The 27993-nt window shown below is 44.9% G+C and overlaps 2 protein-coding genes across 3 annotated transcripts; one reads left to right on the plus strand and one right to left on the minus strand.

Annotated features, from left to right (window-relative positions):
* The first annotated feature begins 307 nt into the window (after nt 1-307).
* Nucleotides 308-23021, plus strand: ORAI2 (ORAI calcium release-activated calcium modulator 2). Of its 2 annotated transcripts, XM_074974593.1 has the most exons (3): nt 308-393; nt 5475-5712; nt 10868-23021. In XM_074974593.1, the coding sequence occupies exons 2-3, from the start codon at nt 5488-5490 to the stop codon at nt 11411-11413; spliced, it is 771 nt and encodes a 256-aa protein (XP_074830694.1). In that variant the 5' UTR covers nt 308-393; nt 5475-5487; the 3' UTR covers nt 11414-23021. The 2 variants fall into 2 exon arrangements, with proteins under 2 accessions (XP_074830694.1, XP_074830695.1); XM_074974594.1 differs by lacking the exon at nt 308-393 and having other exon boundaries at nt 5473-5712.
* On the minus strand, nt 21703-27898 carry ALKBH4 (alkB homolog 4, lysine demethylase). Its single transcript, XM_074974592.1, has 3 exons — nt 27779-27898; nt 26047-26244; nt 21703-25414 (listed from the first exon to the last, which is right to left on the minus strand). Exons 1-3 carry the CDS (start codon nt 27896-27898, stop codon nt 24740-24742), a joined length of 993 nt encoding a protein of 330 aa, XP_074830693.1. The 3' UTR covers nt 21703-24739.
* Nucleotides 27899-27993: the final 95 nt, after the last annotated feature.

A 27993-nucleotide genomic window follows, 5' to 3' on the forward strand; every position in this document is an offset into this window, starting at 1 on the left:
AGACTCTCCCCTGGCCCCCCCAAGAGAAAACCCCAGATTTCCTTGGCCCCCTCTATGGGGGTGAGCCCCAGACTCGCCCCAGACTCCCCCTGCCCCCCGCAGAGAGAAAACCCCAGACTCTCCCGGCCGCCTCTGTGGGGCTGAGCCCCGGACTCCCCCTGCCATCCTCATGCGGGGGAGGGGGGTGAGCCGCAGGCCCCGCCCATCGCACCCCCACCCCATCTGGAGCTGGGCGGCTCCGGTCACGTGGTGCGGGACTCTTCGGGTCACGTGCCGGCGGGGGTGCGGCGTTGCCTTGGCAGCAGCGGCGGCGGCTCGGGCTCGTTGGCGGCGGCTCCAGCGCAGTCGGCGGGGCTGAGCGGACCCGCCTGGGCACTGCCCCCGCCGCGGCGCGTGAGTGACGGGCTCGCCCGGGGATGGCTATGGGCCCCCCCGGGGGAAGGGGGGCGCGCGGGCTATGGCCCCCCCCGGGCTGCAGCGCCTGCTCTGCCGCCAGTGGCAGGGAGCCGCGGGCACGGCCCCCGGGGGGGCCCGGGCTGAGGAGGTCGCCGGCGTCTCAGCCCGCCCCGCCCCGCCCTGTCACGGGGGCTTGGTCTGTGGCTGTAGCCCCCCTTCGGGTCCCAGTGCCATGGGGGGGGGCTAGGCCAAGCCCCGGCCCCGGCTGGAGCGGTGTGTACCGCGGGGGGGGGCTGCTGAGAGCCACTGACCCAAACTGCAACCAGCGTGTGGTGGAAACCGCTTCAAGCCGGGGGTGCGGCGGCCCCCCCGGGCCCACGCCGGGGCCTGGCCCACGCCGGTCTTGAAGCCGGGGGCGGAACCAGGCCAGGGTCCTGAAATCCCCGCCCCGGGGATGGAGCCACGCCGGCGTCGGGAGGCTGAGTGCGGCCCCCTGGAGCCCTGTGCCGAGGCCGAGGGTGGCGCGGCCGCGGTGCGTGCGGCAGGCGCTCTGGCGAGCCGGGCTGGCCGCGGCCCGGGGGTGCGAGAGGGACACGCACCTGTCGGCCGGAGTGGTGGTCTCCTCCTCCTCCTGCCTTGGCTGCGAAACCCCTGGGCGTGCATGTAAAATTGTGTCGTAGGCCGCTGAGATCGGAGGCACGGCAAAGGCTTTCCCTGCGACGTTTGCTGCTGTGGGGGCCAGTGATGAGACAGAGTGAGATCAAAAACAGCATTAACCGGCACTGGCAAAAAGCTTTCCGTCTTCCGCACAGTGTGCTGGCCTGAAAGGTAGCCGGGACAAATGCATCTCTGTTGTAACTCCACTAAAGTCAGAAAAGCTACCCCAGGAACGAAGGTAGCCCCGTGTGTTCGCAGTGTTGTCTGGACCTGTCGGTTCTAGGACATGAAAGAGACAAGGTAGGTGAGGGAATATCTTTTATTGGTCCAATAAAAGGTATAACCTCACCTACTCTCTCTCCCTTGGCCCAGTTTGACTATTACCGTGGTTCTCAACCAGGGGTCCGGGGCCCCCCGTGGGGCCGCAAGCAGGCTTCAGGAGGGCCGCCAAGCAGGGCCAGCATTAGACTTGCTGGGGTCCAGAGCGGAAAGCTGAAGCCCTGCTGCATGAGTCTGAAGCCCAGAGCCCTATCATCCAGGGTTGAAGCTGAAGCCTGAGCAATGTAGCTTCGTGGGGGCCTCCGGTGGTGTGCAGCCCCAGGCAGTTGCCCTGTTTGCTACTCGCTAATGCCAGCCCTGGCTTGTATATGCAGAAAAACACAGCTGTGGCACAGGTGGGCTGTGGAGTTTTTATATCCTGTTGGGAGGGGCCTCAGAAAGAAAAAGATTGAGAACCCCTGGACTATTAGACTGTGGAAGAGTCTCCTTATGGAATTGTGGCTGTCTTGTCACTTGGTCCAAAACTAGGCGTGACATAGTGCTGGTGAATAGACTTTGGAGAGCACTACTACGCTGCCTTGATAATAGTGCTCTTCCACATCTGCTCTAACTTCCGTTTCTTTTCCAGTCTATGAGAGGCAACAGCTGGTGGTCCTGCCCCTGTCATATTGCAAGGTGGGAGACCAGGATTCCTTGAATAATTCGGCCTCTCTACTCAGATGCCTGGCCAGTGATTACGGTGCAGTAAAACTGTTCTGTTAAAGACACCATCCATACAGGAATCTCCTTCTGGGTCTCCTATCTTAGCCCTCAGAACCATCCAGTCATTTCCCACTGCAGTCAGCAGAGGTGCTCCCACCAACTTTTTTGTTGCTTATCTGGCATTGGCCTTTTCTTATTTTGCTTGTTGCAGTGTTGTTCACATTTATTTTAGGATATCTGTCCAGCTACTTGCACTCAGTCACAATCCTGTACTAATGGTATTTTTTTGAAAAGGGAAGATTATTCACCTGTGAATCTGCTTCTTGAAAATATCACGCCGGAGCCTCCTTTTCCTTCTTTGTTTGCGGGAATGTTTTTGAGGTGGTGTCATTTTGTTCTGGTTTTTATAGACATTTTATTTGATTTCTGAATGGGAATAAATTGGGAGGTCTTGCTTCCCACACAGGTCAGGAACTGAGTAGGAATACTCCAAGGGCTGAGGCTGTAGCTGCTGATACAAGCTGACCAGGAGGAGGGTCGTGCACTCTAACTATTACTGTGTCAGAGGGCCAAAATCTGAAAGAATTTGCAGAGCACAAGACTCAAGAGTGAGAATCCTCTATCACTGTATCTGCAAAATAGTAGAAATTGCTGATGAGCAACTTTCCCTTTTTTGCCACAGCAACCTACTCTATTGCTGGTTCACCATGACATGTAGAAGTAACATCCCTTTTAAAATAGTATATGGAACGAAGACGGTTTCTACATAGTGTTGGCACTTGAGTGACATTTACCTCCATCACTGCTTGAAACCCTGGGGGAAATACTGGTTTATTAGTTATGTTTGTAGTCTCCATTTGTACTGCATGGGTATGAATAAAAAGTAACTTGTGCCAAACTAAAGGCAAGGTGCTTTTGATCTTGAAGTGTGGTGCGGAGATGAATTAGCACCACGTCATGCGTGTTCCTGTGCATGCACCGGTTCCTTCTAGATACGTATAAATATTCATAGCATTAAAATGCTGATGTGGTCCAGTTCTGCAGAGCTCATGTGTGCTCTTCTCATTGAGGTCAGTGGCAGTCTTGTTGGTACAAGGATTGATTGCAGGATCAAGGTCTCTGTTGTTTATCTAAAACCTCCTAATTAGGATATGAGTTTCAAACTCGTGCCAGAGTTCACAAACCCTGCTCAGTTAAATTCTACTATATGTCCATGAGTAACACTGTGATCATAACCCAAGAGGTTGCCTTTTAAATAGCAATAAGGTTAACTCATAGTTTTAATGGAGGTGATATCTGGGTCATGGCCAGTGTTGTATGTGGTCACTTGGAATAGTCTTGTTGATTTAACTTGGTTTTCATACAGTTGGTTGAATCTGACGATGTCTGTACATTTATGAAACTACATAGTTCAGAAGTAAAACCTGATTGATTTTCCCTTTAAGAGTCTCGTCTTTTCCTTCCCTAAGTGAGGCTGATGGATGTAAAGAAGCACAAATATTGGTCACAAATGTTGGCTGTTAAGCATGGAATGGGGTGAGTGGGTTAGGAAATGCACAGCTGTCCCTTTCAAAGTGCCAGCCAGTTCAATTGCATTACATTATATGCCATTCAGCTCCTTTTGTATTTTTGCAATCTCAGCTGAGGGGAGGAAGCTGAACCCATGTAAAATGAATTGTGATCCGTGATGTGATTGTTACAGTTCAGGGCAACTGCACCTGTATTCTCCCTCTGTGGTCCAGCAGTGGGACCCATTTTTATGCTTCCAGCTCCCACTTGTTACCTCTCTAGAGTAAAGACCCACTTCCCTTTCCCATGTGACTGGGGTTTTCCCCAGGCTGCACGGTTCCCTGCCTGCATTGTGGTATTCTCAGCAAACCAGACTTCCTAAACAGGCCCACATCTGTACTTTACTTTCTCTTCGAAGGCTTATGACCAACTTAACTGTCAGCAGTTATGTTACCACGCAGCTATTTGTAAGCAAGCACATTTATTCTTAAGGTGTAGGCATTACAGTGAAAACATATCAAAACAACAAAAGAACCTACACACATGCTAATAAGCTCACACACCAGAGCCTACAACCCCCACCTCCTCCCCAAACTCCAGCAAGGACTTTGGTAGGAGTCAGTCCTTCAAAACCCACACAGGGGGTTTTCTGTGGTTACAAGTCCATACAAGCCTTAGCTCAGAATAGGTTAGTCTTTCCTTTATACAGCTTGGGCCTTTGACCTTGTGACTCCAGGACAGGTAATCAGGAGACAATGGTCCTTCCTTCAGGGTGTAGCTGCAAAAGGCTGGACTTTTGCAAAACTGGAAGTGGGAATTTGCATTTGCCTCCCCCTAGAGCAGTGGTTCTCAAACTTTTGTACTGGTGACCCCTTTCACATAGCAAGCCTCTGAGTGCGACCCCCTAATAAATTAAAATCACTTTTTAAAATATATGTAACACCATTATAAATGCTGGAGGCAAAGCGGGGTTTGGGGTGGAGGCTGACAGCTCGCGACCTCCCCCATGTAATAACCTTGTGACCCCCTGAGGGATCCCAACCTCCAGTTTGAGAACCCCTGCCCTAGAGATTCCCCAGTTTGTTCAAAAGTCCATTTTTGTCTGGCCCATTGTTCAAAATAGTCCTTTGAAGTTCATAAAACTTCCCAGGTTCAAATCCCATCTTCCCCCCTAAGGATACTACATACAGTCCCAGCCACATTAATACATAACATTTGCCTTTGATACAATGAACTCCAAAGCTACTTAAATTTAATTCAGTAAGGTTTTTCAAAGATACTGCAGGAAATTGCCATCTCTTTCAGGGTGATTTAATTGAAAATGGTTCAATTTAGAAAATAATTAAAATTGACACACTGAGTGCAGTAGCCGATATTACAGTAGTGCTTTAATAAGAAGCTTTTGAGACGCACCCAGGATGCAGCATGGAATTAAACTGTGTCACTTTGGAAACAAAGTAGAAAAAACAAGCAAGATTTAGATTTAAGATGGTTGCCCTTATTTTTTCAAACAAGCAAACGAGGATGGAGAGGGAGGGGCAGAATTAAGCAAGGGTTTAAAGTTGAAATGCAAACTGGCCGCAGCCTAGAGATACAAAATTCAGCTGTCACCAGCCCATCCTGAGCTCATGTTGAAAGTAGTTCATGGTCTTACTTATGTAGTCTTTCCCCTTGTAACTCCCATAGGCATTCACAGCAGTTACAGATGAGCAGGGAGTAGAGATTAGAGCTCTATATGTCATGCAATCTAGTTTACATCTATCTCCCAAGGGTACTTTTTTTAATGCAGCTTTTTACTGCATTCCTATCCATATGTCTTATACAAATCAGGCTAATAAAACAGTCTCTGGGATTGCCTTCTCCTGTGCAATAGTTCATACTTGTTCTTTCTGTTACTGCTATCCTGATGTGAAAATATTTTATTTCTCTAGCATTGCTTTCATCATGAGTTCCGAGTTAAATGTTCCGGATCCTGCTACTCCTGCTTGCGGCTCTGAACCTGGCACAAAGGGCATGGATTATCGGGACTGGGTCCGACGTAGCTATCTGGAATTGGTCACTTCAAATCATCACTCTGTTCAGGCCCTCGCATGGAGAAAACTGTATCTGAGCCGAGCCAAGCTCAAAGCTTCCAGCAGAACGTCTGCTTTGCTCTCTGGATTTGCTATGGTATATTTTTCTAGTTGCTGGATTGTGAAATGTTGAGTTGTGTAAAACCTTCCTCTGTTAATAGGGTTGTTTTCTGTACATAGAGTAGGACATTCCATCATTTCCTTATTAGGTGGTAAGGAATCTGAGTGTGTGCATTTTTGTTTGGCTGCTGTTGAAAAGTTTTAACACAGAGGGCAGCTCTCTCAAGACGCTTGTTGCAGTGTTGTGATATCCGCTACCTAGAAATGGTCTCAGGGAGCCCCAAAACCCATGCCCCAAAGTATCGGCTGACCTGTTAGTAACTGGCAGCCAGCAAGAGTCTTTGGCATAAACAGAACACTTGCATAAGATGATGAAGTGATGAACCTCCCCCTTATCTAACCTCTGGATCTCACTCATTGGTGGACGGAATTAAAACTCGTATCCCTATGCATGCGCAGCAGATATGTGTGGTAGTAAGGAGGTGGAGGAATAAACACTGCTCAAGAAAATGCAGACCTGGTATTAGGGCTTTTTTGGTTCCTGAGGGCTTGTCCTTTTCATATGTCCATGTAAAGAGGAGTGTTGTGTGAGTGAGGGGGGTATGAAGGGATTTCAGGAGTGAAAAGAGAGAGAAACAAGATCCGTAGAAAATTTTTGGTTTGCTTGTAGTTTTTTAGGTTTTTTTTTTTAAACACAATTTTTTTCTCTGGGTTGCAGGGGATTTTTCTGGGTGTGGGGGGGAAGGAGTGGGGGGTATATTTCCTTTTGTCTTTTTGTGGTTCACCCCCTCCCTGCCAATTTTTTTCTTTTTGGGTATAGTATGTGTATATGTATTCACAAAATATAGTAATGTACAGTAGAACCTCTATTTGACAGACTAAATGGGGATTGAGGAGTTCATAAAATGAAAGTTCATAAATTGAACATCTCAAAATTACGATAGATAAGTTGTACAACAAATAAGTTGCACATAAGCTGCAGTTTGGTGCACTGCATCCCTTTCTTCTGGTCCTTCAAACCACTGCAAGCCCTTTCCAATGCATTAAAGGCATCAGAATATGAAGGAATGTCAACTTGTTCTTCATTGACATCACTTTTGTTATGTGTGGGTTCGTTTTTTTTTTTTTTTAATTTCCTCCCCACCCTTACAGGGTCAGGAAAAATGGTTCGTATAGTTGGTTGTTCATAAGATTGGTGTTCATAAAATCAAGGTTCTACTATATGTCCGGTTGTAACTTCTTTTTGTATTCTGAAGTAGCAGGTGGAAACTTCTAACTGGAAAAAGTTGCAGATCCCTGATCCAATGTATTTTTGTTCGATCCTCCAGCCTAGCAGCTTTCTTGATGTTAGGCCCTGTTTACAGTAGGCACGCTTTGCCAGCATAGGAATAGCAGTATACTATACCAGCCAAGCACGTCTAATGTGGACACAGGTTATACTGGCAAAACTGTACTTGTACCTGTATAGAAAAACCACTCCCACAAGCGAAACAAGCTATGCTGCAAAAAGCACAGTTTTGAGGGTATAGTTGTGTTTGTGCTAAGAACTTCTGATAGCATAGCTCTGTCAGTCATGTGTGAAGAGGTGTATTCCCTTACTGACAGAGATATGCTGGTAGAAGTCTGCAATGTAGCCAGGGCCGTCCCTAGGGTGGTGCGGGGCCTGGGACAAATCAGGCCCTGCGGGCTTGGGGGCCCCACTCTGCATTGGCGGTTGGGATGGATCCGGCCTGGTGCTGAGTTGCCTGCTTCTGCTGGCAGTTGCCAGCGCCTACCTCAGGGCTATTGTTGGCCATAGTGCCAGGGTGGCTCAGGGCTCCTGCCGGGGCCGGGGACTTGCAAAGCCCCAGTCGTGCAGGGTGGCCTCAGAGCCCCGGTTGCGTAGGGTGGCAGCTGAGGCCCTGGTCGTGCGGGGCGGCAGCTGGGAGCCTGGGGGTGCTGCAGCCCTGCCCTCACCTCTAGTTCCCATGCCTGTGTCTTCCGGGACCAACTGTGCCGGCCAACCGCGCCGGCCCGTGGGGTCCCCCAAAGCGCGGGGCCTGGAGCAGTTGCCCCAATTTGCCCTACCTAAGGGATGGCTCTGAGTGTAAAAATCAGTAGTTAATAAGTTGGTTATTAGAACATAAGAACGGCTGTACTGGGTCTAGCCCAGTATCCTGTCTTCTGACAGTGGCCAGTATCAGGTGCTTCAGAGGGAATGAATGGACAGGGAATATATCGAGTGATCCAGCCCCTGTTGTCCCCAGCATCTGTCAGAGGTTTAGGGACACCCAGAGCATGGGGTTGCATCCCTGGCCCTCTTGGCTAATAGCCATTGATGGACTTATCCTCCATGAACTTATCTCATTCTTTTTTGAACGCAGTTATACTTTTGGACTTCATAATGTCCCCTGGCAATGAGTTCCACTAGTGGACTGTGCATTGTGTGAAGAAGTACTTCTTTTTATTTGTTTTAAAGCTGCTGCCTATTAATTTCATTGGGTGACACCTAGTTCTTGCTATGTGATAGGGTGAATTATACTTTTCTACGATGCTGATGCTGGGGGTGCAGCAGCACCCCTTATCTTAAAGTAGTAATAACAACCAAATATGTGGTTTCTGCTTTCAGCACCTCCACTATAGAAATTGTCCCAGCACCCCTGCTTCTCTATTGACTTTCTCCACACCATTCAAGATTTTATAGATGTCTATCCTAGCCCTTCCTAGTTGTCTCTTTTCTAAGACTCACAGTCCCCATCTTTTAATTTCTCCGCGTATGGAAGGTGTTCCATACCCCTCATCATTTTTGTTGCCCTTCTTTGTATTTTTTCCAATTCTAATACATATTTTTGAGATGAATACTTGGGTGAATACCATCTGGTCCTGGTGACTAATTTATCAATTTGTTCCAAAACCTCCTTTGCTGACAGGTCAGTCTGGGACACCATCTCAGATTTGTCACTTTGAAGGACTGGCTCAGGTATGGGAATCTCCCACACATCTGCTGTAGTGAAGACTGATGCAAAGAATTAATTTAACTTCTCTGCAATGGTCATGTCTTCCTTCAGTCCTCCTTTAGTACCTCCATCGTCCAGTGCCTCACTGACTGCTTGGCAGGCTTCCTCCTTCTGATGTACTTAAACATTTTTTTTCGCTGTTAGTTTTTGTGTCTTTAGGTAGTTGCCCTTCAAATTCTTTCATGGCCTGCCTTATTTTATTTTAAAATATATTTTGCTTGCCTGTACTTTTGCATGTGACTTGCCAGAGTTTATGCTCCTTTTTGTTTTCCTTACAAGAATTTTACTATTAGGCCCTATTAGAATCTATAGGTAAAATCTGCTTCCTTTTAGTAGTATTTAGCATAATTGTTGTATGTCTTTAGAGAGAGAATTTTGTATTAAGAACAGTGTCACTATCCTAACTCTAATGCATTCTGCAACTTGATCTAGGCAAATGGACCTTCTATGTCCCCGTGGAGTGTCACTGAAGTCCACGGAACTGCTCTTGGGCTTAGGGTCCACCCACTTAGATCCGTTTGCAGGGTCGGAAATCACAGTGGTCACTTTTAAAAACAAAACACTACTTCTAAACTCACTGAACACAAACAGCAATGGAAAGTTCTCAGCAAATATACAGTATAAACCAGCTGACTTCTATTCATGGCATATTTGCAAGGTGTTTAGATGTCTCTGCTAAAATTATCCACTTCACTTCATGCTATTGGATCTGTCTCAGAAGGATTCTTGCTCCTGTTGGATTTTTTTTCAGTGCAACTGTTGTGAGAACTTCAGAGCTGACTCCAAGGAGCACTGGTGGTTTGCGTATATTTTTTTAAAAATGAAAAGAAAATAGACCAAAATGACTTTCATTTTGGATGACGTGCGATTACATTCAAAGAAGTGGGATCTCTGGTCTTGGGTATTACTTGCAATATGTTTTCTTCATAAACCTAACTTTCAGAATATAGGGATTCCTTTAATTTGTGCAAGTTTGTTACTAATTTTTCTCCAACTGATAGAATCGGGCATCCCAGTTAACGACCCTGGTATCATTTGCAGCCAATTTATTTCTGCTGCAATAATTTGGAAGGCAAATACTTATTAAACAGGCTGTGTACTCTGTCCTAAGAGAGGCAACAATCTGGCTATTGATGGAAGTAAAATGTATTCCAAAGTCGTACTTTATTTACATATTTAAATATACATAAGTCCAAGGTACTGTAGTATGGGACTAGGATTCAGCTCTTTTCAGCATTCTGTTTCTGCTTCCAATTCAACACAGATCAGTAGTGGCTGAAAATTGTTACCAGCTGATGGCTGTTTAATGATCTGTGTGAAACGAGCTGCTGGGTCTGGGTCCCATCCCTATTGGGCAGGCATCCCATCACACAAACCATCATCACTAGTTGGTGCTCTTATTGGCTGTCTTAGCAGAGAAGCCAAAGACAGAATAGGCAGGAAGACAGAGCTCCTCTTTTTCCTGTAGGTGTAGTCCCTCTAGGTCTAGTTTGAGGCATGTTGTCAGGGCAGGTAGGGAAGGTCTGCATTGTCACTGCACCTGTCCTGTGACCACTGCAAACAGAGGGCCTCCAGTCCCTGTGCTCTCAGTCTAGCACTTCTGAGAAGCACTACATTCACTTTAAGGGGATTTCTGAAGATCTTTCTTCTTAATCATTTTCCTGGCTGAGTTAACAGCTGCTTCTGCACTCAGCCTCCTTGGCTTGTTGTCAAATTGCTCTGAGGTGGGTTTTTTTCCAAATTGTCCAGGTTTTTTCCCCCTCCTGTAGATCTATTGGCCTGACTATTTGCAGAGGCTGCACAACCATGTGGCTGACAGTAACACATTTGTGTTTAGAGTTACCATCAACATCTTGCCTCACAGCATCAGTCCTAGCCCCATTTTGTTTGATGCTGTTCATATGGGTCACAGTTTAAGGGAGAGTTTGCTTAAAAAAAAAAAACCCCTGCAATGTTGAAATAATTTCCTGTGGGCTTGGATGTAACTTTGTGTGTAAGTCTTGAGAAGGGGAAAGATACAGACTGTTCATGGACCTTCAGAAAAAAGAAATAATCCATTTAGGCCCCAGTTCAGGAAATCACTTAAGCATGTGCTTAAGCACTCTGAATAATGATGCTTTCCTGAACTGGAGCCTTGAAAAGTGAAATATGGGAATTCTAGCAACTGACCATCTTTTTTTTTCTTCCCCGCCCCAGGTTGCCATGGTTGAGGTGCAACTAGAGATGCAGTATAAGTACCCCCAAATGCTGCTGATTGCGTTCAGTGCCTGCACAACAGTGCTGGTAGCAGTTCATCTCTTCGCCCTTCTCATCAGCACCTGTATACTACCTAACGTGGAAGCGGTGAGTAACATACACAACCTGAACTCCATCAGTGAATCCCCACATGAACGCATGCACGTCTACATAGAGCTGGCCTGGGGTTTCTCCACAGTCTTGGGAATCCTCCTTTTCCTTGCTGAGGTGGTGCTTCTGTGCTGGATAAAATTTCTGCCTGTGGACTCCATTATGAAAAACGAGACTGCCGTCATGCAAAAGCCCAGTGGCCATGTGGGCTGGCAAGCAGCCCTGGTCTCCACCATCATCATGGTCCCAGTGGGTCTGATTTTTGTTGTCTTCACCATTCACTTCTACCGTTCTCTGGTGCGGCACAAAACGGAGCGACATAACCGGGAGATTGAAGAGCTTCACAAACTGAAAGTGCAATTAGATGGACATGACAGAGGGTTGCAGGTAGTGTGATAGAGGAACAGGGATCTGTTTCAAAGCAAATCATTTTGCTGAGGCTAAGAGCAAAATAAACATTTTGCTAACAGGAGCAACCAAAACCAATGATGGATTATTTGGGGGTCTAACAATCTAAAATGCGAATTGCCTGATTTATAGGGCAATGGGTTCTAGTTCTTCCCCAAACTAATGGGGTCTCTGGCCTATTTCTGGTCCTACGCAATTGTGTACTTAAGTTGATACTGCCACACAGTTAAAGCCCAAAACTTTATCTACTTTAACATTATGTTCTGGAGGGTGATTTCCAAAGTGTTCTATTTTAACAATGCAACCTTCTTTTGCCAAGAGTGAAATTACTTGATACTTCAAAAAAAAAAAAGCCACTGTTTCTGTAGGACCTGTTTGTTTAGGTTATTTTTAAGTGCCAGGGCTCCCTTGCTGGTTGTGCAGCAGCAAACTGACAATGGTTGTTTCCAGGGTTGAGGTGATAAGTAGTGCTATCTACTACAAATCTGAGGACATTGTGAAAGCACTGCAGAACATGGGGTGTTTGTCATCTTTATTATAAAATGGGTGTTACAGAAACAGGTCACTAGAACGATGCAAGACGTTAGAAATCAGCAGTCTTAGTACATATGTCCTCCTTTTGCTATCCTCTCTTGCTAGTACCTAACCCTGCTTTAGAACAGGGGAGAGAGAATTTCAGACTGGCAGGAGGCTGGGAAGCTCTGTTTTGCCTGCTTCAGTAGTGTCCATTCTTTTCCAATGAATGCACACCAAGATCTTCTAATGTTACTGATCATGAAAGTTTGTGTGTCCAGGGAAGGCTTACAGGTATTTTCATTTTAACAACAAAGACATTGTTAAAGCAGAAAACTAACTGGGAATTTAAAAAGGCCTGGCATAGAATTTTGAAGGACTAGAAAAGCAGATTTAAAGGGGTGAGGAAAGATAGCACACCGCTGAAATCTGTCACTGTGTGTTTTCTTCATTTGCTTTGTATATACCAGAATAATTCGTATTTTGCTGGCTTGGTTTGCCACATAGGGCTCGGCGTCCAGATCCCGTGCTTTTCCCTTGTTCTTTGTGTTAATTGTGCCTGAGAGCTCTCAGCATTCTTACCCCTTAGGGAAGAAAGCCTCTTGCATTTTCTCAAACAACATATACCCCTTGTGGCACATGGAGCTGCATTTTTGCGTTTGGGGTGAGCTGCGTCCAGCCTTTGCCATTCCAAAGGGAAAGCTGCGTGCAGGTAAAGTACCATCACATTTCACTTATTGGCTGTATTTCAGCAGTGGAGGAAGTGATTCTTGTTTGTGCTTATGTAGCTTCATGAGTGAAACTTGTAAAGCACTGTAGCTTCTTTCTGGGTGAAAGTGTAATTAGTTGTGACTTTATTTATAACTACTTCATGGGGAGGCAAAATATTCTTCTGCAATCAGTAGCTTGATTTTAATTTTTAAGGAAAAGTAACACTTATTTCAGCTACAGAAATATGTCAAAATATTTAAGCAAAAATTGTCCTGTCCTGTCTCATCACACTCAGTAATCTGCAGGATGCTGCCAGTGCTCATTTCAGGCCCTATTCCTTTGCATTTGATAATAGTTTTACAATTTCTGCCAGTTCTTGAATAGTTTCTAAAATAATTGAAGAAGTTTGTGATGTTCTATTTAATCCCTTCCCTTTAACCAGTGGTATTTAGGAAATATGTCAGTGTACTAAGTATCAGATTCCCAGCATGGAGTGTGTGTGAAATGAGTGCAGCAAGATGAGAATGTATCTTTAAATCTCTCTCCCTCTCTGACAAGTTCCTGGGAAGCCAAATCCAGTCCTTTTTCTTCATTTTAATTCAGTCAGTCATTCCTGGGCAAGCGGGTTAGCACTCATCAGTTATTCTCACCCTCATCGACACGGGCCATGTTTACACAGGACTACCTACTGCTTTCCAAATACACAATATAAGGACCTTGTTTCTGGAAGGGAGGAGTTTTAAAATTCCTGCTAAAGCTCCTGAATGTAATTTCAGTGACCCTCCATACCAAATGCTACTGCACTTCCTTATATGTAGCACCTCTATCCTAAGGACCCCAACGGGTTTTGAATGTCACACAGTAATCTCTTCTTCCGTTATAGAAATGTAGCCACTATTTGACATTGCACAGATACCCTATGCAAGTTTTAGGATGGAACTTTAATACTGATTGCAGTTGAAATTGCTGGGATAGTTTAAGGAAGTAGAGTATAATTCCCTGATTTGGAGGTTGGCTAGGATATTAGGGTTGAATTCTGTCCCATCTCACCACAGTAAAAATTAGTATTGACATGTCAACCAGATCAAGATCACAGTAATGAAAATCAGAGTTTCAAATATAGTGACATGAAATTTTTCACAACCCTAAGTGAAGTAGCTAGGTTGACTTACGTTTTTGGTGTAGACCAGGCCTCAGGTTGTGTCTAAGTTTGTCCACTAGAGCAGTGGTTCTCAACCAGGGGTCTGGTGCCCCCTGGGGGGCCACGATCAGGTTTGAGGAGGGCCGCCAAACCTGAGGGCCACGATCAGGTTTAAGGAGGGCCACCAATTAGACTTGCTGGGGTCCAGGGCAGAAAGCCAAAGCCCCAATGCCCTGAGCCTCGCCACCCGGGGCTGAACCTGAAGCCTGAGCAACTTAGCTTAATGAGGCCCGCTGTGGTATGGGGCCCTAGGCAGTTGCCGTGCTTGCTACCTCCTAATTCTGGTCCGGCCTTTTATATGCAGAAAACCAGTTGTGGCACAAGTGGGCCATGGAGTTTTTATAGCATGTTGGAGGTGGGAGGCCTCAGAATGAAAAAGGTTGAGAACCCCTTCACTAGAGGCTGTCTCCTGCAGGCCAGTAGGATGATTTGGCCCTCCAGCCATATCAAATAATCCTCTGCCATGGCAAATAAAGTCAAAACACCACCAAGCAAGATTGTGCCTTTTGCCCGCTTTAGGCCACAGCCCTGCCCAGTGTGTGTGTGTGGGCATTAATCCTTTCCCTTGCATCTATAGTCCTTTTGCTGCTTGGCTGCAGGGGTCCATGACAGCCAGGCATTCCTATACCCTCTCATCAGCTTCTTGCTATGGCTTCTCTCCAGCTCCTGCCCAAAGCGTAGTGGTTCCTTTTCTCTTTCTCCTGTGCCTCTTCTTCGCTGCCACTCTCACATATCGACTCGCTGGCATCTGTTCCTTAAAGGTTGCATATGGTGTCAGCCACCGCTACAGAAATTGTAGCTGATCTGAAAAAGGGTGTTTGGCAGCATGGTGAAACTCGGCCGTTTCCCAAGCAATGTCTGAAGCAGCATGAGCTTGTTTTAATTAGACTTTTGCTAAGCTTCGTGGAGTTGAGCCCTATCTTGGCCAGCTATGTGTGTTTGAGCCACTATGCCAAAATCCAGCAGCTGCTGCTTATCTTCACACGAACAGGATTCTCAGTAGTGAAGTTTGTAAGTGCCTCTCCTTCCATTACGTTCTCAGTTTTCTAAATTTACCAGTTGTCTTCTGTTTACTGCATTTTCCCCCACTGCCTCTCGTTGCTATCGTCCCTCTATTCCAGATTTCACCCCTGGGACCCCCCTATACTGTAGAGCAGCCATTTGTCTTCAGCTCCCAACTGCTTGCTTCATGATTCCCAGGGCCACGTTCTGCTTAGATCTATCTCTGTTCAGGCTTTCTCCCTGCAGTCTTCTGCTGAGCCCCTCATGGGCTCTGCTTCTGATTCTCTGCCGCAGGGAGCCACCAGTGGTCTCCCTGCAGCCCCCCGATGGCTGTTCTTCCCCAGGTCATCTTCTGAGTCTTCTTAGGCAGTTCCTTCCTTGGCTCCCTTTTAGCAGGGAACCATGCAGGCCCCGGCCCAAGCCATCCCTGTTGAGCCTTCCCAACCAGCTGCTGCTCTTCTCAGGTCTGCCTCCTCTGCTGAGGGAAGGAAGCTACCTACCTAGTACTTATAAGGCCACTCCTCTTCATAGTGTCAGGGCACCTCTTATTACTTAAAAATATGACAATGATCTCTCTCTCTCTTCTCTTTCACTGCCACCAAGTATCAAGCTTAGAGTATTTCTGAAAAGAATGAATTTGAGAACAAGGGCACTATTGTGGGAAAGCCTGGGGGAAGAGATGGGCTTCACACTTGGCTCTGAATACACTGAGGTTAGTGGCTGTTCTGATTTTCTTCTGGAAATGAGTTCCATATTCTTAGTCCAGACCCTGTCTCCCATAGTTACAAACCTACACCTATTGATCAACAGTATCATTGTTCCCATGAAAACATGGTGGCTGGGAGGCCCTTGTCACAGAGGGAGATATGTGGACTCAGGGGTTTGGGACCAGTTCTGTGTAGGGCTTTGAAAATCAGGACTGTGACTTTGAACTGGACTATCTTCATTGGGAAGCCAGTGCAGAAAGCAGTGTGTTGGGATAAGAACGGCCATACTGGGTCAGACCAAAGGTCCATCTAGCCCAGTATCTTGTCTTCTGACCATAGCCAATGCCAGGTGCTTCAGAGGGAATGAACAGAGCAGGTGATCAAGTGATCCATCCCCTGTTGTCTATTCCCAGCTTCTGGCAAACAGAAGCTAGGGATACCATCCTGCCTGTCCTGGCTAATAGCCATTGATGGACCTATCCTCCATGAATGAATCGAATGAGAGAGAACTAGTCACAATGAGAACTATCCACAGAGAACTATCCACAATGACTCCAAGATCTTTCTGGAGTGGTAACAGCTAATTTAGACCCCATCATTTTCTATGTATAGTTGGGATTATGTTTTCCAATGTGCATTACTTTGCATTAGTCAACATTGAATTTCATCTGCCATTTTGTTGCCCCATCACCTAGTTTTGTGAGATCCCTTTGTAACTCTTCGCAGTCTGCTTTGGACTTAACTATCTTGAGTAGTTTTGTACTATCTGCACATTTTGCTACTTCACTGTTTACCCCTTTTTCCAGATCATTTATAAATATGTTGAATAGGACTGGTCCCAGTACAGATCTCTGGGGGCCACCACTATTTACCTCTCTCCATTCTGAAAATTGGCCATTTATTTATTATAATTGTTTCCTATCTTTTAACTACTTAGTGATCCATGAGGACCTTTCCTTTTATCCCATGATAGCTTACTTTGGTTAAGAACATTTGGTGAGGGACGTTGTCAAAGGCTTCTTGAAAATCTAAGTACGCTATATCTACTGGATCACCCTTGTTCACATGCTTGTTGACTCCCTCAAAGAATTCTAGTTGATGAGGCATGATTTCCCTTTACAAAAACTATGTTGACTCTTCCCCCAACAAATCTTGTTTATCTATGTGTCTGATAATTCTGTTTACTATAGTTTCAACCAGTTTGCCTGGTACTGAAGTTAGACTTACCAGCCTGTAATGGCTGGGATCACCTCTGGAGCCTTTTTTAAAAATGGGTGTCACCTTAGCTATCCTCCAGTCATCTGGTACAGAAGCTGATTTAAGTGATAGTTTACATACCGCAGTTAGTACTTCTGCAATCTCACATTTGAGTTCCTTCAGAACTCTTGGGTGAATACCATCTGGTCTTGGTGACTTATTATTGCTTAGTTCATCAGGTTGTTCCAGAATCACTTCTAATGACAGTTCCTCAGATTTGTATCTGGGTAATGTATAACTGTGACCTGTGTTGCTGAGGACTTGGGTACCACATCCTGAACTATGCAGAGTTTCCTCTGGGAATGGGTCTTCCTTACTAGATACAGAGAATTGTAATAGTCCAGCCTAGATGTCTGGCAATTTGATAGATGGGATTGTAATGCTTCAAGGAATTCTCCTCTACTTTCCTCCTCCTGCTAGCATTCCTTCAACCTTATCCAGAGTCAGAAAGGCAATCAGAAAGCTTGGAGACTGTGGTGTTCAGTTGATGGAAGGAAGATGTACAGCTCGGTGTCATCCATGTACTGCTGGCACTTCAGCCCACGCTATCTCACTAGCTCTCCCAAAAGCTTCACACACATTGCAAAAGAGGGGAAAAAGAGCTAAGCCAGGTGGGACCCCTGGTGTGAGGGGGCTGGAAGCAGTTATTCCTGACAATCCATTGGGTTCAGTCTGAGAGGAAAGACCTGAGCCATCGTAGGACATTTTCCATTCATACCTGGCTGCTTTTGGAGACCACACAGGAGAGTTTGATCGCTTGCTGCAGAGTGGTTCAGCATACTCCCTTAAAACCACCTTCTTCCAAACAGACCTTGCTATAGTCTGCAGTTACCTGATTTGGGAGGAAACTAGGCATGGGCAAGAGGGAGCTGGGGCTTCAGATCTGTTTAAAGGCCCAGTTCACACTGTGACAAGAGGTAAATAATGTATTGGATAGAAAGTTGGCCAAAACCATGAAGCAACTGTTATCTTGCCTGCTGGACAGAAGTTCCTTGTAAGGTATTATACATCTGGGTTGTAGCTTGAGACCTTTCACTTAAGTTATGAGTTGGATATAAGAATATGCACATTTAAATAGTTACTGTCTCCAGATAGGAGGGGGGGAAATGCGAGCAGACTTCAAGAATCTGGATCTTTCCTAGGGAAATGAAGTTTACGCTAGATAATAAGAAATAATAAGTCTAAGGCCAAAGCTGGCTTATGTATGACAGAACAGTAGTCCAGACCAAAGATTTGGGGATCATAATAGGGAAAAGCTCTTAAAGGGACAGTGGACTTTGTCTTCATCTCCTCAGTTGTTTCTTTGCAAGTACCTGACACAGTTAGGATTGCTAAGTGGGTTAAGATATGATAAGATGTGCTTTGGCGCTCTCTGATGGGGACTTTTTGGAAAGATTCGCAAAATCCACTTAGTGGTGTCTTACTGAAAGCAGGGTAAAAAGAAAAATTGTGGGTTTAATTTTAAAAAGTGGCCCGATGCACTGTGGTGTACACACGTCGGGGTTCTAAGCAAACTATTTTTGAACATAGCTACAGGAAAAAATGGCTGGAATCTGACACTTGCCCGGGACACGAACCCTCCCTGAGAGCGTGCGTGTGCGCCTCTCTTTTGAGGAGCAAAGAGATGAGACATTGAAACCCCGATTAAGGGGAAAATCACATCTGCGTATGCTCATGCATTATCTGCTAAGATTTTAGTAGCGCCTGTTGAAACTCCCTCCCACTTCAACATCACTGAAATTCTCCCTGATAGCGGAGGGCCCAGACAGGGACATCAGCTGGTGCTGGGACTGTAAATGTGTCAGTGGAGGATTTTGCTGCAAGAAAAAGGTGAAAAGTGCAGGTGCAGAAAATCCAGAAGCCCGTGATTTTAGAGTGCCTCTGACTTTTGATGCAATTGCAGTGTGAACTGTAAAAAAAAGTGTTTCCAGCCCAAACAGTGGCAGCCATAAAGGTGAGAATTCTCTCCCCTCCCGTACTGAAATAGGTATGGTCTTCAAAGCTAAATTAACACTACATAGAAAATTAAGATAAGAATGACAACACAGGGTCAGCCCTAGCTCAGTATCCTGTCTTATGACAGAGGCCGGTGCCAGATGCTTCAGAGGGAATGAATAGAACAGGGCAATTATCGCATCCCGTCATCCATTCCCAGCTTCTGGCAATTGGAGGCGAGGGACATCCAGAGCATGGGGTTGCATCCCTGACCATCTTGGCTAATAGCAATTGATGGATCTATCCTCAGTGAATGTGTATCTTTTTTTAAACCAGTTATACTTTTGGCCTTCACAACATCCCCTGGCAGTGAGTTCCACAGGTTGACTGTGCATTGTTTGAAGAACTACTTCCTTTTGTTTGTTTTAAACCTGCTGCCTATTAATTTCATCAGGTGACCCCTGGTTCTTGTGTTATGTGAAGGGACAAATAGCATCCATAACACAAGACTTAAATAAACAAATAATTGTCATTGTGCCTGGAGTGGGTCACAGCTAAAAATGCCAAACTCAGGACAGATATGCCCCAACTGGTGGTATATTCTACCATTAGATTTTACCGAACCAGTAATAAAATATACTCCTGGATCATTATACTAATTTTACCATGCAGCCACAAACAATCCCTGTAGGCATTCCAGCCCCTTATTACCACCCAGAGAAACTGGACTTCTGTGATGTAAGGTTATTAAAACCAAAAAACACCACACATTAGGTTCTACCCAGGTCAATGGATGTGCAGGACCTTACATGAAAAGCAACTCTGCAGCCAATCCTTAGTAAACTAACTAAGGATTTATTAACTAAGAAAAGAAATGAGTTATTAAAAGGTTAAGACAGGTAAAACATAGTACTGTTGGATCAGAGAATGTAGGCCAAAAAGTTAGCAGGGATGTTAAATCTGCTAGTTTCCTATAAGTCTCTCTGGGTTGCCCAAATAGCTTTGGGACCTCAGTCCTGTTGTTTAAAACTTCTCTGGTCAGAATTCACCATCCAGAGATGGGGTAGGAAAGAGGTGGCCAGGAGCCTTTGTTCTCCCCTTTTTATATCTTGACCCTTTTTGCTGGAAAAATCCTGGCTGTCTCAAGGGGTCAAGTGGCTCCATGGCATAAGTGCTTTGCTCTCAGTTCCTCATATGAATTTCAAATCTTTGCTTGCCCCTTTCTGGATACATGCTGTCTGAGGTGTCTTTACCCTTGTTTACAGCTTCTTTGTTATTCCTGAAGAGCTAACCTATGGATGATTCTCTAGCTCACAACAACTTTGAGTTACAAATATATATCAACATTTGATAACTTCATTTACAATGATGATACGTTCAAACAGGACAATGAGTTTCAGCAAATCCTGACTTTTTAAATGATCCCTTACAAGGCATACTTAGTACGAGATTTATTACAATTTTGCAACAGTGGTGACCATATTGTAAACGGCCACCTTCCCCTTTAGACTGCATCACAATAATAATAAAAGACAAATACAAATTATTTGTTGTGAAAGGAAAGGCACCAGACCACAGTAATGCAGCGTCAAGGTTTGGATCTTGCAAACATTTGAATATCTTTAAGCACATGAGTATGCCCACTGAACTCATCTGTAAGTACTTGAAGGGTTGGAGCCTAAGGCTGCTCACTTAAAATCACAATCAAGATACAAACAGAGTTTTGGAAGGGATAAAAACTCCAGATGTAAGGTTGGAGCCAATCTGATTAGTGGGGATTTGGATGAGACTTGCATGGGGGCAGACCACATCTGCCTACTATGGGGTTCTGGCATCTTCCTCTGAGGTATCTGGTGGAGGTTCTGACAGAGACAGGATACAGATGGACCTCAAGTCTGATCCAGTCTAGTAATTCCTATGTTCCTATGATTAAGATGCCTTAAACACCATGGATGAATTAAGGTATGGCATGCATTTTACAATACGCAGTATTAATATGTAGGAAGGTAGAATGCACACCACCACAGAGTTAATATGCTTGACTTTGTGACTTTAGCAGCGTATCCTTAGGAGCTGATCCTGCAATTTACAACACACAGATGGATGCTGTGTCCATTTGAAACCCTATTGACGTCTCTAGGGCTCCATGAAAGCGCAATAGTCTGCCATGCAATGTAAATTGCAGGACTGGACCCTAAGCTGTTTGTCCACTATTTTTGTTTTGTATTTCAGGACATCCATTCTCTTCTCTCCTACTTTCTGGTTTTTAAATTCTCATGCCCTCAGCGTTCCCCATTTCATACCTTCCCCATCCTCCAAGCTTTGTACCACTGCCATAAGCCCCTCCCCTCCCATTCCTTTCAGCCTGGGAAACAAAGAAACCACTTGGATCCCCAAGTGCCAGGACAATCAGGCCAGCCCATTTATTTTCTAATTAACTTCTCACCATCAATCTCCTTTGTGTCCACTTCAAAGTTAATACTCTAAATCATTTGATAACCATCTGAATATATCAAACATCTACATTAATATCTGTACATACAGTTCAAAGCTCACCTTTGCTTTGATTCTAACAACTGATACCGAGAACAAAATGTTGAATCATTTAAGTGCCAGGAGAAAACTTTTGAAGTCGGTGGGGGGTGGGGGGGTTTCCACCTAGTTCCTGTTGAAGTCTTGCTTTATCTATGCATGGAGTATTTTATGGGGAAAAAAAATATATATCCTAGACTGTATTTAGATATGTGAATAATAAGAACCCATCCTATGTGAAACTGGATAAACATTTTCTAAAGTATAGTGGTCTTTACACTGTCATGCTGTTTAAGACTATATTTTTGAAGGCTAGACTGAGTCATCCAGTGTCCTGTATGGACAAAAAAAATATGTAATAGTACATTAGGATGTTGACCTAATTTAATTAATTTGGCCAAATATGTTAGGCTCCCCCTTTATAAAATGTACAGGATGCAAGTCAACTTGATTTTGATTTTTGAGAAGGACCCTGTTCTTGGAATGTGTTTACAAGCACTAATCTAGGTTAAGAAAATATATTGCTCTGATAGGAGGTACTGTTGCATTGAATTTTAATAGTTTAAATGTATTACATTAACTGCATTAGCAAAGAAGCCCAAAACTCTTCTTAGCAGCTACTAGTTACAGATTAAAATCCTCTTTATACTTTCCACAGATCTCCACAATACCTGATCATCCAAAACAACTATTAATGTCCTTACAATGCTGCCATTCTGCCTTTTCAGGAGAGAACATGCGTATGGTTTTCACAAACTAAAACAGAGCCACCATGTGTGTCCCTGATGCCACAGCAGCATGAAGTGGCAGGTTTACAAGTATTGCATTCAGGAGCTCCTTAAACAGGTGCCCATGTCAATGTTTACCTAGGAAAAGTATGCACTAAGATGCAGCAAGAAGCAAACAGTGACCAAATTAAACGTCAGCCTCTCTCAATACATAGCATAAAACCCTTTAGTTTATAGTTCAGAGTATAACATACATTTTTAAAAAATTAGTTCATACTGAGTCTCTCTAGTCTGTTTTCCTCGGGGCAGGAACTGTCTTCATTTAGACTGTACAGGGCTGAAAACAGCCAATAAACACACAGCACAGTGTGAGCCAAAATATGCACTACAGTTTATCTTGTTTTTATGGAGTTATGTTCTCCATGAAACCATCTGGTATCATACCGTGAGATTAAAACGGGCATATGTAGTATTTTAGCAGTGGAGTGAGAGCACAGAGCATAAGTTAAAGGAAGAATGTTTAATGACTGAAATATAAGGACCAAACACTAATTTAAATACTCTGTCTACTGTCGCTTAGTAAGCTTAGAGCATATTACTGCGGAGGCTAAATGCTAACAGCAAACAGGATGATTTAGGACCATGGATCAAAAGTATTGTTACATATACAACTGTGGTACTCTAGGCTTCCTAACTTACTGTACCATTGTACAGAGCTCCAGGATGCTGCCACTACCTACCTTCCAGTCAATTGGATATGCACGGAATTGAGATGGAGTTAGGAGCACCCCAAGACTCATCTTGTAATAGAGCACGCTATACAATTGAGCAGTAGGACGTAGGTGCTAGCAGTACAGGAGAGGTTAGTATGAACTCGTACATTTACTCGAAAAAGTTGGGGGGGCCTTTAGCTTAAGAGCACAAGTTACACACGCAATCCTGCTTTCTGATTGGACCAAAAAGGTTGTAGCTTATGGGAAGAATGGTGGGTTTTTTTGTTTGTTTTAAAAGAAATGACATGTGGCTGTAGTGAACAAGTCTCATGCAGGTTGCATTTCTACAGTAGTATCAGGTGCAAAGGATTGTCGTGTGGTGACAGATCTTCCCTTCTTACAATCTGTGATCACAGTATGTTGTTTCCTGCAGAGAGAGGGAACGCTTTAACTGTGTGAAGCAAACGCTTTGCTGTCAGAAAATCTGAATGCTGCTCATGGTTTTGAAGCTTATGCGGGAGTCACGGGTGTGACACTATGTACATTTAACACTTGCTAATCAATGTAAGAATTAATATGTTGCTATTTGTGCATTTGCATTTAAATATTTGACTAAACTGAAACTGGTTCATTTTGTTTGCAACTATGAACAGACCTGTGTTTGTGTATGTAAAACTCAATGTGATTAAAATATCCGATAACTCAGTCCTTTTTCTATTTGTGTCAATTGTTTGTAGTGAGTAGATTTTTTTTTTTTTTAAATATAAGTGGCTGAAGCCTAAGACTTACAACATGAAGAAACTAGCTTCTGCCACAGCTGACTTCTCAAATCTCCTACCTGGAGTGACACAAACCTGAGCCTTTCTGTTGGAAGTTACAGGAAAGGACTTGTGCTGTAGTCTGCCTCTCTGCTTATTCTTAAAACATACTTTATTACTGTGAATTAATGGCAGGGTTCAGAGGTTACAGATGCTCAGAAAAGAACACAGCCTACTTAGACAGAGTTCAGATACTGAAGATGTCTGAGTTGTCTTTGAAAACCTACCACTGCAAATGTTGCTCTGTCACTCTGAAATCCCACAAGATGTAGGTCATACACTATATATATGATTAATTCTCAGTGTCACAGTTAATATTTTCAGTAAAGGGAAAATTACTTTAATTCTCTGTGTATAGTATTATCTATGGGTAGATCCTTACTTATGCTCCTCCCCTGGAGAGCTGGCCTTTTAAAGGAACTAGCTGATGCGAACAAGAAGATAGTTATGTCCCTAAGGAACAGTGCAGCTCTAAAAGCAATATCTCAGAACTGAGCCTTGACCATAAGTAGTTTGGAATCTGCTCCATTGCTTGGACTGAATTTGAACCAGAAGGTTAGTGACTGGTTCCTAGAATGATAGTGTGAAACATTCTGTCCCATGGGAAGGGACATTTATTTTTCATTCACTATTAGTTTAGGCAGAGCACCTGCATTCTTAAAATAGAGCCCTAAAGAAAAGTCAAGGCACTAAAATGATCAAAAAAGCTTAAAGAACAAGACACTTTTCTGCTTGCAGTAATTTGAAACATCAAAATAAACATAAATCAACTTACAATAATGTTTAGACTATACAGACTGTCAAACTGAAAGTCACTTACAAACCAAGATTCCTTCCTGATTTACACCTTAGCTTCAAGTGATTATTTTAAAGTGGTTTGTTCACGTCTTTGCAGTAAATTACAGTAAGGACAAAAGTACAATAGCCAGTTTCTGATTCTCATCCAGCAGCTAACACTACAATGTTTTGGATTGTGATACTGCCAGGGAAGGCTTATTTTAAAAACAACCAACCACCTTCAATCTGCTGCAATGTTGTAACATTTCCATTAGATCTAGCTTTTATATTTTGTATAATTTGGTCTGAGAATGGCCCTTAAACAATCTCCAAGTAAGACAGAGATAAATTTCAGAATTTTTGCACTTTAATTTTCAAATATCCAAACAACTCATAATTCCAATTTTCTCCCTCTGATGTTCACACTGGTTTTCCTTGAAATGTCAGGGCTATTTCCAGGAGCTCTTTACCCAGTTTTTCCTGCTTTCCTCCCAAAGTGAACTCTGCAGACAGCTCCCTGAAGGTCACACAGATCCGGCGATGCTCAATGTGCTTGCGGTAAATTGCGTGTTTCCACTTATAGCGTGCATCTCCATACAGCACAATCAGGGATCTCCTAGGTAAGAGAATGTCTACAGTAACTTCTTTGTATGGAATAAGTCTTGCGGGAGATGAGTGGTCAATATCCCAACTGTCCAAATTTTCACATGCTGATGTGGGAGTAAGGTTGTTTGATTTATGGTTCTGAGAAGCTTGAGGTGAGGCAGAGTGATTTGATGCCCCACTTCCTTGACTGTGAGTGGCAAATAACTGGAGATTCTCTTCTGAATCACAAGACATGGACAACACAGTTTTTGAGAGCACGTTTAAACTAACCAGTCGCTCCCCCCAAAGCCACCAGTCATCAAAGTGTGGGTCAATGGCAGAACCTCTTTCAGGTAGATAGTCCAGGTTACATTGCTCAACAGGAAAGAAATCCTCTAGCATAGAATGAGCTTTCATTCGCTGCACAATCTCCTGGCTAAAACTGGGCAAGCCAATGAAACCACCAGCTTTCAGCTTCTTTTTCTTAAAGTTCACTTTGGGCCCATAGTCCTGTTGAAAAGGAAAACCAGATGATGTTAAATAAAAATCTTGGGCATGCTTTTCTAGGGAGGCACTACCCTCTGGACAAACTGAGAGGCTCTGGGTCTCTTGGGTTCTATTCCCATCTTTACCAGTAACTTATGGTGCAAGTCATATTCTGATAATATGACCCCATGAAAGTCATGTAATACTCTTGTATTCGGTTTTCCTGTTTATGGACACTGATGTGATATGAGGTTGTATTTGAATGTGCACTATCAAGTGTGATTCATTATAACAATCACAAATGCACTCTTGAGAGAACATAAGAACGGCCATACTGGGTCAGACCAAAGGTCCATCTAGCCCAGTATCCTGTCTTCCGACAGTGGCCAGTGCTAGGTGCCCCAGAGGGAATGACCAGAACAGGGAATCATTAAGTGATCCATCCCCCTGTCGCCCATTCCCTGCTTCTGGCAAACAGAGGCTAGGGACACCACCCCTGCCCATCCTGGCTAATTTCAAATACAATTGTGTTTTTGTGATTTCAGAAAGAATCAATTTAATGAAAACATTAAACCTAAAGCATGATTTTTGTTAACTGAAGAAATAATCTCCTTCCCCAGAGGGAGTTAGAAATAAGTATATTTCTGGAATCGGACCTGCTTCCTTCGGCCAGACTGCGATAGTTTCCAGTCATCTTGATCCATCAGCTGAACCATCTCAGATTCCTCGTCTTGATTTATAAACTCCTCCAGCAAGAATACTCCTGGAAATGGAAATGCCCAGCCAACAAACTCTGAGCATTCACTTCCTACAGCTAAACCTGCTGCTGGACAGTAAGTGAAGTTACCCTTTTCCTGCAGAAATAAAAAAGGACACAGCACAATAAGACACTGCCATGATGTCTGTTGTTATAGCATTGCAACAGGTAATGTATGCATAAGACTGCGGTACAGTTAACCAGTTATACTGTTTGTCCTCATGAAAATGTCTCCCTCCTTTTATAGTTGCATCTTTGCAATGCAGGTTAATAGCTGCTGTCTTTCTTTAACAGTGACATCTATAGTACAAAAAGAAAAGGAGTACTTGTGGCATCTTAGAGACTAACCAATTTATTTGAGCATAAGCTTTCGTGAGCTACAGCTCACTTCATCGGATGCATCCGATGAAGTGAGCTGTAGCTCACGAAAGCTTATGCTCAAATAAATTGGTTAGTCTCTAAGATGCCACAAGTACTCCTTTTCTTTTTGCGAATACAGACTAACACGGCTGCTACTCTGAAATCTATAGTACAAGACACCACTTGAGGAAAAATAACAAGCTGTGCATTCTTAAAACATAGTGTATATTTGAGGGATTATTGCCTCTCTCCCATCCCTCAGTGCTCCAGGTTGCAGCCAACTTCACTGGGGCAAAGAGTGCTGGATTCCCTACGAAACCAGAGGCACCTCTACCAATGCAGCTGGTTCAAGGAACAGAATCCTATGCTTTAAAAATGGATCCACTGTCTAGTGCACTAGCCACTGGGCTGCCCTAATAACTATTTTGTATGTCTTTTCTGCCTCGAGGTGAGATGTAAGCAACTGACTCCTGGGTGTGGGTTGGTCAACCGGGGTGCTCCAATTGTATGAGTAACAAGTCTTTTTCAATCCATTTGACACAGGCCTAAACAGGAAGTGATCCAGATCAGGCTTGACGGTGCCCCCTCTCTAAGTTGAAGCAACATGGACTGCTCTGGCTAGAGGAGATGCCCTCTGAAGCTCCTTAGCATCACTCCTAATCAGGTAGAGATCAATGTCATGCTCCCCAGGCCTGGGTGTTGCCTGAAGCTATCTCCAATACCATCACCCTATGCCCTGGAAATGCCAAGGGCAGGGGCTGTCCTTGTGCGGTTTCCTCCACCGGTAGGAGCAGAGGAGGGCAGGGGACTGGAAGCTGCTGATTTAACAGATACTCCCCCACGCACCCCTTAGCCTCTCCCTCTAAGGAAGGGGGGGAATGCAAAACCCTTCCAGGTAGGGGGAGGCAGACAACAGACCCCTCTGCTGCTCTCTGTTCCCCTGGGGCAGCAAGGGGGCAAGAGGCCTTGGACTCCATGAGGCTGAAAGAAGGCAATCTCTGGGCCTGTCCACACGGTGGGGTGACTAGACAGCAAGTGTGAAGTGTGGGGGGGCAGCACTAGGAGTCTATATAAGATAATCCCCAAATATATAAAATCGGGACATCTGGTCACCCTACTACGCCGCCTCTAAACCCCCCACCCCACTACCTCCCCATTCTGCCCTGGCCCCTTCCATTGTCCCTCCCCCCATTCTGCCCCATCCCTCCCTGCCCCGCACCAGCGCCCCTCTGTCCCCCCCGCTGCCCCCTCCCGGCCCCTCCCCCCGCTACCTGGGGGGGCGGAGCGGCCAGCGCGGGCCCCTCGCAGAGCAGGCAGGAGCGGATCCCCTTGCAGCCGCAGGCGGGCCCCGCGCCCCCGCCGCCGCCGCCGCCTCCTCCCCGCGCCTCCATCCCGCGGGGCAGGCCCCGCCCGGCCCCGGATCGCCGCCCGCCGGGCTCTGCGCTCCCGGCTCCGCAGCGGCGGCAGGGCCCAGCGCGGCCCGCGC

Source organism: Natator depressus, chromosome 17 (assembly GCF_965152275.1).
Source record: "Natator depressus isolate rNatDep1 chromosome 17, rNatDep2.hap1, whole genome shotgun sequence".
In the NCBI taxonomy this organism is placed as follows: Eukaryota; Metazoa; Chordata; order Testudines; family Cheloniidae; genus Natator; species Natator depressus.